The following is a 17,610-nucleotide window of genomic DNA, read 5'->3' on the forward strand; positions in this document are numbered from 1 at the left end:
AGTAGGCTTTAAGAAAGCTCTTGGTCCAGATCACATATTTATCCTTTAAACAGTTAATAATCTTAGTAATTTCTACTTTTATTAGAGTAAGCTATAAGAGGCCGAGGAGATATACCAGCAAGCACTAGTAGGCTATAAGAAAGCTCTCAGTCCAGATTATATATCCACCCTTTAAACAGTTAACAACTTTAATAATCTCTACTTTAATCAGGGTAAGCTACAGGAGGCTGAAAAGTTATATCAGCAAGTATTAGCAGGCTATAAGAAGGCCCTTAGTCCAGATCACATGTTTATCCTTTATACAGTTAATAATCTTATAATTCTCTACTCCAATCAGGACAAGCTGCAGAAGGCTAAGAAGTTATATCAGCAAGTACTAGCAGGCTATAAGAAGGCCCTTGATCCAGATCACATGTCTACCCTTTAGACAATCAATAACCTTAGAAGTCTCTACAAATATCAGAGTAAGCTGTAGGAGGCCGAGGAGTTATACCAGCAAGCACTGGTAGGCTGTGAGAAGGCCCTCAGTCCAGATTACATGTTCACCCTTCAGATAGTTAATAACCTTAGGAATCTCTACTCTAATCAGGGTAAGCTGCAGGAGGCCAAGGAGTTATACCAGCAAGCACTGGCAGGCTATAAGAAGGCCCTTAATCTAGATCACACGTCTATCCTTTAGACAGTTAATAATCTTAATAATCTCTATTTTAATCAGGGCAAGCTACAGGAGGCCGAGGAGTTATATCAGCAAGTACTAGCAGGCTGTGAAAAGGCCCTTAGTCTAGATCACTTATCTACCCTTAATATAGTTAACAACCTTATAATTCTCTACAAACATCAGGGCAAGCTACAGGAGGCTGAGGAGTTATACCAATAAGTATTAGCAGGCTGTAAGAAGATTCTTAGTCCAGATCACACATTTATCCTCTAAACAGTCAATAATCTTATAATTCTCTACTCTGATCAGGGCAAGCTGCAGGAGGCTAAAAAGTTATATTAACAAATACTAGTAGGCTATAAAAAGGCCCTTAGTCCAGATCACATATTTACCTTTCAGATAATTAATAATCTTATAATTCTCTATAAATATCAGGGCAAGCTGCAGAAGGCTAAGAAGTTGTACTAGCAAGCATTAATAAGGAAGAAGAAGGTCCTCGGTCCAGATCATATATCCACCCTTCAGACAGTTAATAACCTTAGGAGTTTCTATAAATATTAGGGCAAGCTATAAAAGGCTGAGGAATTGTATCAGTAAGCATTAATAGGGAAGAAGAAGATTCTCGGTCCAGATCATATATCTACCCTTTAGACAGTTAATAACCTTGGGAGTCTCTATAAACATCAGGGCAAGCTGCAGGAGGCCGAGGAGTTGTACTAGTAAGTACTGGCAGGCTATAAGAAAGCCCTCGGTCCTGATCATAATCAGACCTAATTATTTATTAAGAATATAAATGCGTTAAGGATTATATATAGATTTTAGTGGATAACTGTCCTTATGTATTAAGAAATAATTGTTTTATTCTTTTCGGTTCTTTGGTCCTGGCAGGAAGCCATTTCGGTACTACTTACGCGGAAAATATCTAACAGACTTATAATTTGTCCAGTAATTCCCGCTATTTTTTTGGAATTGATTGACCTAGCAAAGGCTGGGGAAATTTTGATATTACTGCTACTAAGCAGCATCCACCAAGAGTTTCTAAAGGATTCTATGCCAAGTGGGTACGTAACATGTAATATTATAACTTACTTAATGTACCATATAAAATGCATCTTTTAATGGCCCTTAATTAAAAGGGCCCGTCAAATAATCTACTTGCGCTAAGGCCTTGGCAGTGGGGCCGAGAAAGAGAGTCTCATTGTGTGTTGGTCAAGCCGATTTCGAGAATGACTGTATAAAGCCCTCTGCCTTGGTCGATTCTTATAATATATGAAATCTCAAGATCGCATTTTTGGTATGCTTTTACCCCAAAAAAGTAGCATATATTATATAAATACAGACACTGCCATCAATAAAAACCACACTACTTAGACTACAATCCAAAGTCATACTGTGAAAAATATATATATATACTACTACTTCTTAATTATAGATAGCAGCAATCAGTACAAAATACAGTATCCAGCCCTTCCAATCCTTTATAAAGAGGAAGGAAGTTCCAAGGCCGGAAAGGCCCGCAGTACTCCAGTTCATAATACTAATTAAACCTCAAATATCTGGAATCCTTTTATAGACCAGTACTCGCATGCCTCTCTTACAAGAACAGACCAGGACTTAGACACTATCATAGGTTCTAGAAGAGGAGAAAACCCCCCTCCTATTCCGAAAATAACATATTTATCAGATCTATTAAGTTCTGGGCCTGGACAAAGCTCAAATAATACTCATATACCAGATAAAGAAGACGGAAACTCAGATTCGCCTACTATTAAAAAGCCTGTAAAATTAATTACTCCAGAAATGCAGAAGCAAGCAGTCAATAAAATACTTAGGGGAGAACAAACTAATTATAAACATATTTTAGGCGTTCGCAAAACAGCTAACAAAAAAGAAATAAAATATACCTTTTTCAAAAAAATTATACTAGTCTATCCTGACTACTATCAGAAAAATAAAAAGTCCAAAAGCAAAGCCAAAATAGTATTTAAGTATAAAGAACAAATCTCTTAACCATAAGCTAATAATATTATTAATAGAGCTTTTAGGGGTACAAACAGCATACTATCAGCTTATTAAAAACCTATTAGTACTTAATAATCTGCAAGCTAGTATAAGCTTCAACGTAGGAGCATTTGATTTATCAGATAATGAGAATAACCAGACTAAAAATAATAAACACGAAGAAAGGTTTAACAATCTGCTAACTAGCTTAAACAAAGAGCTAAAAAGAGAATTAACTCTTAAGCTTATATTGCGCCAAATTAACCAGTTAAAGAAAAAGAAAATGCCACAGACCGCGCCAGCTAAGGTTTTACAAGTTTATAAGAGAGTAGCTTCTGATATCTAATAAATTCTGTCAGATCCTAATTATAAAGGAGCTCTTGATAAGGCAAACATTATATACAGAATAATTAAACAAGGATTAACACAGAAAATTTTTAACCTTAATATTAGACTAATCAGCGCGCTGGCTAAGAAGAGAACTTGATTATATAAATTATTATGTTAAGATCTAGAAGATATGTTACAGATGACCCTTTATATATTTATATTTCTAATATTTAAATACGAGAAATTACATAACAACTGGCCCCAAAGCTAGTATCTGGATAAATCTTCTAAAGCAGTCCCTATAACCCTTAATATATTGGCCAATCCTTATATAGAGATCTTGAAAAAAGATCCCGAAAATATAGATGTGGTAATAGAAATCAGCTACCTGAACTCTCAGGCTAGTGCGTATTATACTAATAATAGCATAATAGATCTATAGAGCCTAGACAGTCTTATTCTGTATTATTATGAATTGGCTGCTGCCCGGCCTAGTGATATAAGCTTTAACCAGCGCCACAGATCACTAGAAGAATACATTATAGAAAAGAATTACCCGCGCTCCTGGGCAATAAGGCATCTGGAATCAGGAGAAAACATTAGCTTAATAAAGCCAGATAATAACTACAGGGCTATAAGATTAAGTAATAGTATAAAACAGCCAGACTGAAGCAGTCAAGCCTTAAGATTAAATAAAAATACAGGGTTAGTACATAATAACTAAGCTTTAAAACCTGGTAAAAGTTCAAGTAGCCCAGCTCTTCTAAGCACCTCCAGCTCTGTCTTAACTATAAGGGATAGGGAGGTCATATACAGCCATAGAACATAAGTAATAAGTGTAAAGTACAGTTAACCAGCATATCTTTTTACAGTTCTGCCAGATAAAGGGGTTCCCATTAGTAAACTATAATCCGGTAGTATAATAGGCAAAAATTTAAGAGAGAGATACTTGGCCTCTAATATAATTAATAAGGTTAGGAAGATTACTAAGGAAGATAAAAAACACTAGCAGAAATTAGAAGCTGTTTTTATTTATACCTTAGAAAACTAAAAATAAAGGGCCCCTGAGATCTAGGTTATACTATTAATAGCAGACTACTCAGAAACAGGAGAATTACAGAATATTAAGAGGCCTCTAATTATACAATCTAAATATCAGAAGCTCCGAAGCCGTACTAATACAGACTATAATATTATTTAGCTCTTCAAACAGAACAGAAGAATCCCGCCTAAAAAACTAGTAGTCTAGTTATCTCCGAGGTATAAAAGTAAAATAAATAGGCCTGACCTCACAGTATCTACGTCAGGCAATAGTAAGGGAAAGAGTCCTGAAAAAAAAGCTGCCTAACATAATACTTTAGCTACTGTTAAGGGAGCCAATCAGAACGCCTTTATAAGTGATATAATAAGACTATTAGAGGTACAATAACAGTAAATAAATAATTTAACTACTTTAATACAGACAAAGCTTAACATAAGTAACTGATTAATTTGGTTACCTAGATAGTTAAGGGCGGCTAGTCTAGAGAATACACTCTGGTTTCCTCTAATTATAAATAATAATTCTTGTATACAGTAAATTTAGTATTATAGTATAATACATATTATAAAGCCTGTGCTTAATATAAGGGCTAATTCGGATAATAAAGATAATTTTACATAGATTATCTAACCATTCAGCCGGGTTACAGTGACATGGCTACTTAGAGAGATAAGAAAAATAGCTTTATACAGCTAAATACCTTTTAGTAATAACATATTTATCCGAATCATATAATACTGCGCGTAGAGACTAGCAAATAATAGCTTTAGTGCCTGGTATTTAGATATATTTCTAATATATAAAAACACGCTAATCGCCTACTAGAAGTTCCTAAACAAGATACCACAGATAATCTTTTTAAAATAGCAGATACTTTTAGTGTCAGCTATAGCCCTAACTAATTTTAAATATATCACAGATATAAACATCAAAGGGCTACATATTATATAATCCAGCTATATAAAGCCTATATAGCAGAGCCTATGGAAATTAACAAAGTAGAGGAAGCAGTGGCTCAGTTAGAACATATCAATACTCGGATTTAAGAAATGAATTATAAGCTTAAGCTGCCGAATACTTTAGGGACTATTAATTATAAAATATTCTTATACAGCTGGGATATAAAGCAAGACCAAGCTTTGCTAAAAGGCAGACTTAAAGATTTCTGCACCAGAAAGCAATATATAAAAAAATAGAGTAATACCCCCCTAATATATAACTATAGATACTTTTCAGAGCTAGAGAAGTCTGATAATAATAGCTGGGAGATTCTGGTCCCTTAGCTTTGTCTTATCTGGGCAATACAGAAGAGACAGGACAGACTAGGCACTTAAAAAGAATTTCTTAACAATCTTAAGGGCATGCTTCTTAGATACTTAAAAGGCCCTAGCAAAGACCTGTTTATCAGCCAAGATGACACATTAACTACTCTGATCTCCTTACGTGAGATAAGCAGATTATTTAATTTGTCATATAATAATAAAGATATTTCGTAAACTGCGGAATGCGATTATAAGAAAGAAAAAAAAACACTTTAGCGCATATATAAATTATAAGGATTTTCATATAATTAGATCCCTGAATGTGCTATAATTAAAAAAGACTTATATAAAGATACTAGTTAATAGATCCCAGAAAATAGCTTCTTTATATTTTATTAATATTATATCTATATATTCTGATAAAGATTTACTTGTATAAAATATTAGATTACTTGCTTAGCACAGGCAGGTGATCTACCGGCAATTCAGATCTTTTTCAGAGATAAATAAATTTAAAGCTATTAAGTAATCTAAGAGGATAAGAGGTGATTTAAACAATACAAGAAATAATAAAATAACAGTCAGGCAGCAGACCACCACATACACGAATACTCCTCAAAAATCGGATCAGCGCAGTTCCCTGCTATACTTACCCGCGCTGCCTATTTAAAACCTTAAAGAACCCGTCACCCAATTATTTGGCCGCCGTAGATCAAGTCATCACCTACCTCTACGCAAACTAATCGCCCTAATAGAAAAAGTTCTTTATAAGCTATACAATAATCTAATTGAATAGAAACCAGGAAAATAACACGCAGTGACTACCTCTATTACTAAGGCTGAATTCCTTGCTCTCTCTGAGGCAGCCAAGGCCATGTATTAGTAGAAGAGCCATGGGATTTGATCCCGGACACAAAATTAACATCTATTATAATAATCAACAGACTGTTCGATTAGTCAACACCAAGGACGTTAAGCAGAGATCTAAGCTATACTATATTAATATATACTGATTATAGATCCGTCAGGAAGCACAGAGAGGAGATCTCCATATAAAATAGATCCCTGCTAACCAGATGATTACTGATGGCCTTATCAAGGCCCTTCCCAGTCAGAAATACCACAAGTTTCTCAGGATATTAAATCTTATTAATATTAAACACCTCATCCTCACTTAAGAAGGCAATTAGACCTCACTTATTGATAAGAGGGTATATTACAGTTCGGGTGGTGGAGCAATTAACTAATTAATCATCGCCTTGCTCATTCGAATGTCCGAAATCACGCAATTCACCATATTATAAAATAAAATTATAAATTAATAATCTTTTTATTAATTTAATCCTTAAGAAAGCACTATAAATAGCTAGAAAACACTATAATTAAAATGTAGATTAAGCAATATTATCATCTAAATAGCACTCGAAATTATTAAAGGCCTTAGCAGCTTGATTTTTAATAAGCCTCAGTAGCCAGTTTTAATAGCTCTACGCCTTGCAACCTGACAAATGGCCGCAGTTACCTTGATTAAACAGCCCCGGTGCTCCCAAAGGCCTTACTTGCTTAATTTAGTTAAAATTAGTCAACCTTTCCTGCAAGTTTCACCTTAGAATACCTAGTATTTCTATAATCCTCACTTATACTATCTAATTTAGGATAGCTCCATACACAGCCTGAACTATACATATACAGTTACCTATCAAAAGAACCTACATACTTTGAGCTGATCCTAATTGCCTCTACTAACTCCATTCAGCCTCGGAGTACCACTTGATCTGAAGACCCAGGTATTATTTACTGCCATCTATATTTAATTACTGTGCTAAACAGAGCACTGTAGACCCTACAATATCACTATTTACATATATTAGAAAGAAACTCGAAATAACTATAAGATTAGCCAATTATCTATTAGCAGTTTAATCAGACTTGACTTACTATCTCCGAATAATAGCTCTGATTTTGAGATTTTATAATATACACTTCCTAGTTAGAGTTTATAGCTTTATATCTGAGCTGGGCTAGGTTCCCGACTAAACATCTTACTCTCTGGGAGGCTATAAGAGGTATCTGGTATAGTATCACCAGAAACAACACTTGACTCTTAAATAAAAGAGGAAAATTAAAATCCAAGTTTATCCCTTTAATAGTTATTAACAGGAGTCTAGTTCTAGATGCTTTTAAGATTATAATCTAAGGTCTGGCTCTCTAAAAGATCATAAAGGGTATTATTAGAAATAATACTTTACTCTCAGAGCAAAAACAAATAAAACTCAAGTTTATTATTATAATTAAAGGTCTGGCTCTCCGGGGGGCTATAAGAAATATCCTAAATAAAAAATAATAATTAAAGTTTAAGTTCTTTATCTTTATCAAGGGTCCGGCTCTCTGGAGGACTGTAAAAAGTATCTCGGATCAAAAAGAGAAACTAAAATTCAAATCTATTCCCTTAATAATTAACAGGAATAGGGTCCTGGATGCTTCCCATAAGAAAATAAGCCATTCTTAATCAACTAATAGACCACAGAATTAGCTATAATAAATAAAATAAAAGTAATTACTTAAAAGCTGCTAAAATAACAGTATTTATTACCTTACTTCTCAGCTTTCTGGATATTTAATAAAGTAATTATAGCTGTTAGAAAAGATACTTATAGACTACATCTTTGTAAATCATAATACCTAGTTTTTGTTATACCGCACTGAGTGTGTGGAACATAAAACCAAGATTACTACTTACCTACAGCTTACTATAATAATTTCTTAGCTATAATATTAAGTCAGCCCCTAACTTTGAACTTTGAGGTCGTGGTTATTAACTAAAAAGTTAATAATTATAGTAACATTAACAATGGCAGAGGATAAAAGCAGTATCATCATGATACTAACTGGTATAACAGATGACCCGGCCGATATTAGATATAATAAGCCTGACAAAATAACTAATAAAACAGACTTCATATACAAAATATACTATAACAAAAGTGTTAAACTAGTCCTGAGATGCAGCCATATCTTCTATTATTCTTATATTAACAAATTCTACCATAATTCTATCTTTGATCGTGCAAACAAGATTACTATAGTTACCTGAGAGCAGCTAACAAGTTAGTACTAGGCCCTACACTGTCCAGGTTACAGAACAGATATAATAAGGGTTTATACCGAAATCTCAGATTTCTACTTTCCCCTCTATTATCCAGACGGCATACATAAGCAATATTTTATTAAAGGTTTCTATATACAGGAGATTTAATTAAAGCTCCTATAATTTATTAACCACAGCTTCAAATATCGGCCCTAAAAGCTTGTATATTACTTAAATCTATTATTCTAATATCTCTTATATTACAACTTTATTCTTTATAACCGGCGTAAGATTATTATAAATCCCTGGTTTATATTTAACTTCACAATCAATCGGCAGGATAGCAAGTTATATTAATAATAAAGATACAAAAGCTTTACAGAAAAATAATATACTTGGCTTTCTAAGAGCTAAGCCCGCGCATAAATATTTAAAAACTCACTACTAGGCCCGGTGGGAGCAAATCCACAAAGCTCGATCACGGGAATATCAAGCGGATAATCTTTAGCTTAAACAAAAAGATCTAATATAGCATCTTTAATCATCTTTAACTCAGATATTTGGCACCAGCGAATCATAATATTAGATATACTCTCTAATATAGGTGCTAAAGCTGGATAACTTTTTATAATACCCGGTATAAATTTGAAAAACTTTTTTAATAGTATCTTTATTCTAAATTCTGTAAAGTAATATTACTAGCCTTTCTTAAATTAGTCGCTCAAGATTACAAAGGCCTGGGAAATAGGAAAGATAGCCTATAAGGTACTTAGTAATTATCTTACATATGAGTGATATTCAGGATTTACTATTTTTCTCCACTAGGTTTAGAGATTTACTTTAATATTTTGATATACTTATATTAGATTTCAGGCTTTTATATTATGGCCGCAAGATACAACAGCTTCTATAATCAGTTCTAAATAGATTATAATAATACAAGCGTCTAGACCTGAAGCAACAGAGCATGTGTAAAACATAATAGTGGATCTATTAGCCCCCCGCCCTGTGCTCCTTTTTATCTTTCTGATCCGCTCGGTCACAGGCAATAGTCAACTTTTACAGGATTTCCGGATACTGATGTCACTACCTACACTCTTCCATTGTCTCAGCAACCCTGCCATGAAACTGTACTAAACTACTTTTGGTTTTCAGATGGGAATATCTTTACTCCGTGCGTGTATAGTAAATTACCTTACCATATAACAACAAGATCCTTGTCCTTCAGCCGCGCCAGCTCATTGTAGGGCGGGGTTACTTTTTTCCATCCAAAGGAGATTAGTAGCTGGCGATTACCAACAGTTAATAATAACCCCGCACTATTAATCTTACCCTGTTCCTCTCGAGATTCCTCTGAAACCTAACACCTTCCTCAGCCTATCTACTTAAAGACTGTTATAAATCAGAATTCTTATATTATTATAAACTAACAATAAAATATATTGTCCTCTCAGCATAAGCATAACCAAATCCCCATAAACTTTAACTTATAGCAACTACACTATCAGCTGGATATGTGCTTTACCAGACACTAAGCTAACAACTGCCATATCTATATTAGATAAAAAGCATCCTGTTCTCCCAGCAGTTAATCTATAACATAATTCTAATATATACACTCTTGGTAGAATTAGTAATCATAATATAGTACTTACTTGTTTACCAGCAGAAACAACAGGCAGTGTTTCTGCTACTATTATTACTAAAGACATGATCCGCAGCTTCCCTGCCGTCAGATTTAGGCTAATAATAGGTATTAGCAGTAGAGCACTATATTATAATACACGGGAAAATAATAACTCTGCGAGAATCAAAGACGAGGGTTATAAAATTTAACAAAGATTCTGAGGAATCTGAAGACGACCCAGAAGATATACAAGATATACAACTTAATAATATAGTAATAAGCATTCACTTAAAGTCTTCTAATGCTGTTATATAATATAATTTTAGGAAGTTATTACAAGAAAAAGAATTTATCTATACCGGCAGTAAACTAAACAAACTACCAAATATTATTTTAGGTGCCGTTGCTTATCTCAAAGCATAATATCAGCTAAAAGAATATAAAATCTCTAAAACATTCTTAGATACAATTTTGAGATATCTAACACTAGTAATAAAGTTCTAATATCCAGGATCTAAAAAGGATTATCTTTTCAAGTCTACTATTATTTATGAAGAGAGAAAGAAATCATATCAAGCTTATTATAGACTCTTAGACCAGAACCTTATAAAAAAAAAAGACCATCCTAACAGCTTACCTCAGTTACACTATAGGACTATTAGCTCAGCAGATCAAGTAATAAAAGATATTATCTTAAAAAATAAATAAACACAGGAAGAAAAAATCATCTATTTTAAAATAGAAGCTGCTAGTCAGTAATATACTCTGCCTGCACACAAAAAAACTTAATATCTTACTTTTTATCAGGACTTATAGACTTATTTCCCTATCTTATTATTTAAGGTGTCTATGATTATACTAATTCATATAAAAACAAGATCTAGCAACTGTATACTGCAGCAGCAGCAGCAGTATATACAAAAGAACTTTTTTAGCTTATTTCAGGACAGGAAGTCATAAATATAGATCTAATTAAAAAAAGTATATAATTTTTAGCTATGTAATATATTTTATCTTCATATTTTTAATAGCATGTTTTACTAACCACTTTTTAAGTTAAGAAATCTATAAAAGAAGTGTATAATACTGTTAAAGACACAAGTACTACAGTTAAGACTCTTAGTATTGACAATAAGCACAAACAAGTCTTTAATAAACTGCCATTTACAAAAGAGTCGAATTTCGATGCATTTAAGAATAAGCATGATTTAATATACCATCCAAAAACAAGGGTTGGCCTACTCCATCAGATCCTAGAATAGGCAGATAGTCCAGGCCAAGATTATATATTTTAGTTAAATAGGATAGCAGGCATTAAAAAATTAATAATTTCTCGAATATTAGCTCAATACTTTAAAAAAAAAAAATAAACTAGATGCCAGTTTCTTCTTTAAACATAGAGAGGATAAACATGGTACTGTTAAAAGATTCTTTACTATAATCTGCGCACAGCTTCTGCTCTAAGTTCCTATATTAATTCACAATGTAGTAAGGGTAATTAAGGAAGACCCATATATATCAGGGAAATCAATAAAAGATCAATTCACTAAATTGCTCCTTGGGCCACTTCTCAACCTAGATAAGAATAACCTCACAGCTATTATGATTGTTATTAACGCATTAAATAAATGTGACGATAAAGATGATATACAAACTCTACTCCAGCTTTTACCACAGGTACAGAAATATAAATCTAGATATATCCAAATATTTCTAACAAGCCGGCCTAAACTGCCAATTTGTCCTATCTTCAAAGAAAGTCATAATCATCAATGTTTAGTCCTCCACGAGCTTTCTAATATAGTAATTAAGAAGGATATACGATTTTTCCTTGAAAACAAGCTTTTGATAATTAAAAGAAGCCAAAAGATTTCAGATAAATAGCCAGGAGATGATATTCTTGATACTTTAGTAAAAAGGGCAGTTCTGTTATTCATTTCCGCGGCCACTATTTATTACTTTATTAATAACCTAAGATAGCCCCCCAAAAAATATCTTCTAATTATTCTTAAAGACCCAGCAGCATCCTCAGGCTCTTAATTAGATAAAATATACTTGCCCGTTTTGAATTAACTTCTTGCAGGTATAAATCACACGGAGATTAAGCAGCTAAAACAAGAATTCCAGGATATAATTAGAGTTATTATCCTTTTTACTACTCCACTTTCTGGTCAAAGTCTTGCAAAACTAATTAACTTATTAATAAATAACATTTATAATCGCCTGGATAGATTTCACTCAGTTCTTAACATACCAGAAAATATTAATTCGCTAATCCGCATTCTCCATTTATCATTCCGAGACTATCTCTTGACCACAGAGAGCCCCTTCCATATAAATAAATCAGGAATACACCACAAGATCATTCTTCATTACCTTTATATCATAAAAAAAGGCCTTAAACAGAATACATATGCTTTGCCAAGTTACAGGATATAAAGAGATAATATAAACAAGTATATCCTTAGCCAGCATCTCTCAGCAGATCTATAATACTCTTGTTAGTACTGGGTATATCATCTTCAGCAGACCAGATGTTGTACCTCTAAGTTTCTAATTCTTCCCTTTTTAAAAATCTATTTTTTTTATTAGTTAAAGATACTAGCTTTAATTAAAAGTATATCGGAGGCAGCAGAAATAATAAATATGCTAAAAACAAGCTTATAAGTAAGTCCATAATTCTATAATTAAGCAGTGGCTGATGTATATCACAGAAGAGTATAGATACTGAACTTTCAGACTTTCTATATGATACATGGAGGTTTACTCTTTAACATACTTATATAGCTGGTATTACTCTACTTTAACTCTATAATTCTGGGCTCATATTTACACCTGTACAAAGTATTATTAAAAAGACTTTTCTTAGTAAAATATTAAAACAGATATAAATACTTCTAATAGTTAAAGATTTATAGAGCCTAAGCCTACAGATACTCGAGGGCTATTCAGATTATATTAATTTAGTAGCCTTCTTTCCTGATAGGCTCACCCTAGCATCAGACTTAAGAGATAAGACTATCAAGCTCTAGGATACAGCTACTGGCATACAGTAGCAGACACTTAAGAGCTATTCAGATTATATTAATTTAGTAGCTTTCTCTCCTAATAGGCTTACCCTAGCATCAGACTCAAGAGATAAAACTATTAAGCTCTGGGATACAGCTACTGGTATATAGCGGCAGATGCTTAAGGGCTATTCAGATTATATTAATTTAGTAGCCTTCTCTCCTAATAGGCTCACTCTGGTGTTAGGCTCGAGAGATAAGACTATTAAGCTCTGGGATACAGCCACCAGCATGCAGTAGCAGACACTTAAGGGCTATTCAGATTATATTAAATTAGTGGCGTTCTCTCCTGATAGGCTCACCCTAGTATTAACCTTGTGCAGTATCAAGCTCTGGGATACAGCCACCGGCATGCAGCAGCAGACGCTCGAGGGCCATTCAGGTTATATTAATTCAGTGGCCTTCTCTCCTGATGGGCTCACCCTGGCGTCGGGCGGGCTCACCCTGGCGTCAGGCTCGGACGACAAGACTATCAAGCTCTGGGATACAGCCACCGGCATGCAGCGGCAGACACTCGAGGGCCCTTTAGGTTTAGTTTATTCAGTAGCCTTCTCTCATAATAGGCTTATCCTAGTGTCAGGCTCGGGTGATAAGACTATTAAGCTCTAGGATACAGCTATTAACATGCAGCGGCAGACACTCAAGAGCTATTTAGATTATATTAATTCAGTGGCCTTCTCTCCTAATAAGCTTACCCTGGCGTCGGGCTCAGACAACAAGACTATCAAGCTCTGGAATACAGCTACCGGTATATAACAGCAGATACTCAAGGGCTATTCAGGTTATATTAATTCAGTAGCCTTCTCTCCTGATGGGCTCACCCTGGTGTCAGACTTAAAAGATAAGACTATCAAGCTCTGGGATACAGCTACCGGCATATAGCAGCAGACGCTTAAGGGTTATTCAGATTATATTAATTTAGTAGCCTTCTCTTCTAATAGGCTTACCCTAATATCAGGCTCGGATGATAAGACTATCAAGCTCTGGGATACAGCTACCGGTATGTAGTAGCAGACGCTTAAAGGCTATTTAGATTTATTTCTTTTAATTCTGAATAACTCTGATCCTAATTTCTAAATATCTTTACTAGATACCTGGATTATATTGGTAGATCAAAATATACTCTGGCTGCCTACTGATTATCGCTTATTTTCATGTTATACTATTAAAGACGCCACACTTGCCCTGGGGTATCCTAGTAGTCAAGTTTCCATTATAGGATTCTATACATATTAGATTAATATTCTTTGTATTCCACTCAAGTCTCTTACTTTCTAATCTCTTTGTAAATAGAGAACCTGGGATAATTAAGGCTTATAAATCATTTTTTAAGATAAACAAGAAACTCTACAGTGGCTTCTGGATAGTTCCGTAAATATAGCCAGTATAATATTCTGACAGAAATAATGTTCCAACAGAGACCCTAACAAAGACCTAACAGAGGTATTTACTTTATTTACAGTGTTTAGTTTGTTTATCCCACACAGTGGATTTATTTATTATTTCATACAGAGGGTTATTATTTCTCTTCCTTTCTTCAACCTAGTATCTTATAACTAGCCTACAATAAAGATTAATTTCTTTATTTCTAAGGTTATCACAGCCAGCTTGCCACTCATTCTAAATCCAGAAATTTCTATACCAAGGGACAAGTGCATAGATTACCCAGCATATTATTATAACAATATAACTAGTATTTACAATACATTGTCTGGCACAGGAAAACAATTATTCCCTTCCAGTCCGAAATTAGTGTAGCTTATTTTCACTCCAGGGTTACTAAAACAATCAAAGAGTATAAGTAGTGACACCAGTATCCGGAATCACTGTAGACAAGCTGCCTGCTTAAAGATACTCCCATATTCAAAAATAGATATGACTGATACCAAGTATGGTTACTTACTATCTTTTAGTAGTCTCTTTATAGGCCGCGTGGCTACTTACCACCCGCTTCAAACTCATCTTATAACTAAATCCATATTATTCTAAACGCAGTACAAGTTTGGACCCTACTCTTATAGTATAAATCATAACCTAGCTTTCCAGCTGTCCTTTATTATTAGGTATAAGATAAATAAATTTTAATTTATACAGAATTAAAACTGTGAAAACTGGAAGGGCCAAACTAACAAGTACATAAAGAAGAATCAGAATAAAATATCTCCGAAATATCAGACAAAATTTTAGGGAAAGCCTCCGCAGAAACCTTACTTTTAGGAGTTTTAAATAAATAATACTCTATTAAGAAAATATATCTTTCTAATACGGCAGCTAATTCCTTATATAAGGCTTTATGTTTACTTTTGCAATAAATAGTTCTATGTGATATTTCTATTTTTTGGATTATGACCTTAGAAAGCTTGATATTATATCGCTTAGAATATTGCGTGAAACTTGGTTCCATAGTTATTGTAATCGGGATCAGTCCGGATGGATTTATGCTTGTAGTCCTACCGGACCGCATCTGTAAATAATATTCGTCCAGTCTTGCACATGTATAGCAAGGCTTTATATCCGAGCACTATAAAATATAAGATATAATATTATTCAGGAGCAAAAATAATCCTACTTTGATGTGGTTTTTGTGGCAATAATCACAGGCCCTAGAGATTCGAGGTATTGTTTGATATACTGAAAAACATTTTAAGATACAGAAATCTAAGGATATCCTACCTTTTAAATAGATAATATACTCAGTAGAGTAGTCTATTATGAGCTGAAATACCTAATAGCAGGTAATCAAAGATGGACCATGGATTACTTCAGGAAGGGCAAAGGTTGTCCTATGCATGTTAGATAAAGGAAAAGGTATGGATTTAGTAAAAGGCTTACAGTTTAGTAAGGCCGAGATACCTTTTGGTTGCATCAGTTCCCAGCTCAATTAATGGAATAGGGGGTCCCCCGCGAGGATCTTTTTGGACTGAAATTTGGAGATGCTTGAACTGAAGTGCTAACAGCGCGCTTTTCCGATGTAAGGTAAACAAGCCTAGGATATTCAACAGACACATCTGGATCCGTTGAAAACCAAGGTCAAATCGTTTCTGCTGAGTGACTAGTATAGTCTCGTTGAAAGGTGATATATCTTCAATGTACACAGGGGTTTTTTTTCTCGTGTGTGAATTGTGATATTGTTAGCAGCGAGAAATTGTGCCGTATTTTTGGGAGATCAGCAAAGAGTAGTCTCATGCTTACGCTCTTCTAGTGAGGAAGGAAGTGAAGCAAAATTGGTGTCAACAGTATAGCTTTGCATTGTGAAATATGTATCGAGTAAAAGAAATAATTGTCCGATAACGATGTCAGGGCAGCAGAAAAGTTATTCAAAGTTCGAAGTCTTTCGAAGAAAATCAGAAAGGGCAATGTCTTCATTGTTTTTAAAATATTCCCAAGTTCGCACTAACTATAGTCCTACCTTCTTTTGATGGGTAAATAGCTTTCCATAAGTTATTGGCGATAAGGGTGGCGCAACAGGGTCCCAGCGTCAGCAAATCAGGACAGGCCAGCTTTTTTCTGCAAACGCAATAATTGCTCTTGTAAGAGATCCAATGACGGGCCAAAAGCCACAGCAGCATATGGTAACTTTTCACGGCTGAGGTTACCACGCCGCATAGAGTTGCGAAGCTCTTTCCTAATTTCGCACAACGCGTTATCGCCACCTTGTATGGCAAAATCCATACACCTAAGAAGATCCGTATTTCCATTCCGTAAATGGTCCAAAAGCATAGTAACCACTCCTAAAAGTGAATATAGCTCAAATTCTTGTCCAAATTGGATCGGGTCGAGTTTTGGACATGACCATTCCTTTATCAGGGTTCGGAATACTTCAATGAAGCTTTGGATAAAACCAAGTAGTATCGTCTGCAGGCCCGACTGTTCACCCTCCAAGAATACCAAGTAGGCTCTGCGGATCTCTTTCAACAAGAAGAATAAGTCGTGCAAGAAGAACGTTGCATGGACTCGCCGTGGGAGCACTAAGCCACAAGCCACCTCGTGAGATGTTCTGGAAAGCCGTCTTTCCCCATAGTTGCAGATATATTCAGTGGCCGTGCAGACAGGAGCAGATTCCGCTATACACAACTCTGCTAGGTGAATTTTGGTGAACTCCATAGACTCTTTCGAAGCATAATTTTCCTGCTCCACAGTATACTGAGCAAGCTTCACCAAAACGCCCGTTACCAAAAATTCGGAAACTTCTGCACCCCTAATAGTGTGATGCAAGACTTCCATTACACGGTAAATATCTTCAAAGTTTCTCGTGGAGGCGATTAAATGCCTCGATATTGCAAGCCGTATTCCAATACCGACGAGGAACATGGATGGATCGGTATTTTCAAGGTATGTTTTAGACAATTGTCGAATGAGTATTTGAAAGGAATGCCGGTCTATAGGTTTGCTTGGCCGCCTGGATAATCGTCGATCCAAAAAGTCGACTATTTTATCTGATAGGCCTGGGATGGCTTTGATAATGTGCCTGGGAGATTGTCAGTAAACTGCTATGCAGCTGCATGAAATGGACCTACCCTATATTTCCGGACAT

At 34.7% G+C, this 17,610-nt stretch overlaps 5 protein-coding genes across 5 annotated transcripts; 3 read left to right on the forward strand and 2 right to left on the reverse strand.

Moving 5' to 3' along the window:
* Nucleotides 1–178: 178 nt before the first annotated feature.
* P170DRAFT_362692 (uncharacterized protein) lies at nt 179–679 on the forward strand (the record flags this gene model as incomplete). Its single annotated transcript, XM_024844535.1, has 2 exons — nt 179–414; nt 529–679. Coding segments are annotated over 2 exons (387 nt in total), but the record flags the coding sequence as incomplete, so codon positions are not given.
* An 8,782-nt stretch (nt 680–9,461) lies between these two features.
* Nucleotides 9,462–10,767, forward strand: P170DRAFT_448254 (uncharacterized protein; the record flags this gene model as incomplete). Its single annotated transcript, XM_024850950.1, has 7 exons — nt 9,462–9,511; nt 10,010–10,203; nt 10,241–10,281; nt 10,339–10,405; nt 10,445–10,497; nt 10,531–10,683; nt 10,723–10,767. 7 exons carry the CDS (start codon nt 9,462–9,464, stop codon nt 10,765–10,767), a joined length of 603 nt encoding a protein of 200 aa, XP_024701632.1.
* Nucleotides 10,768–12,763: 1,996 nt separating this feature from the next.
* Nucleotides 12,764–14,153, forward strand: P170DRAFT_448255 (WD40 repeat domain-containing protein; the record flags this gene model as incomplete). Its single annotated transcript, XM_024850951.1, has 7 exons — nt 12,764–12,769; nt 13,188–13,312; nt 13,400–13,662; nt 13,693–13,824; nt 13,858–13,901; nt 13,959–14,076; nt 14,110–14,153. 7 exons carry the CDS (start codon nt 12,764–12,766, stop codon nt 14,151–14,153), a joined length of 732 nt encoding a protein of 243 aa, XP_024701633.1.
* A 1,751-nt stretch (nt 14,154–15,904) lies between these two features.
* P170DRAFT_361973 (uncharacterized protein) lies at nt 15,905–16,186 on the reverse strand (the record flags this gene model as incomplete). Its single annotated transcript, XM_024844493.1, has 1 exon — nt 15,905–16,186. A coding segment is annotated over one exon (282 nt), but the record flags the coding sequence as incomplete, so codon positions are not given.
* A 376-nt stretch (nt 16,187–16,562) lies between these two features.
* On the reverse strand, nt 16,563–17,610 carry P170DRAFT_427661 (uncharacterized protein; the record flags this gene model as incomplete). The annotated part of the gene is made up of 2 exons (XM_024847788.1): nt 16,563–17,544; nt 17,594–17,610. The coding sequence occupies 2 exons, from the start codon at nt 17,608–17,610 to the stop codon at nt 16,563–16,565; spliced, it is 999 nt and encodes a 332-aa protein (XP_024701635.1).

This window comes from Aspergillus steynii (genome assembly GCF_002849105.1).
Source record: "Aspergillus steynii IBT 23096 chromosome Unknown P170scaffold_6, whole genome shotgun sequence".
NCBI classification, from domain to species: domain Eukaryota; kingdom Fungi; phylum Ascomycota; class Eurotiomycetes; order Eurotiales; family Aspergillaceae; genus Aspergillus; species Aspergillus steynii.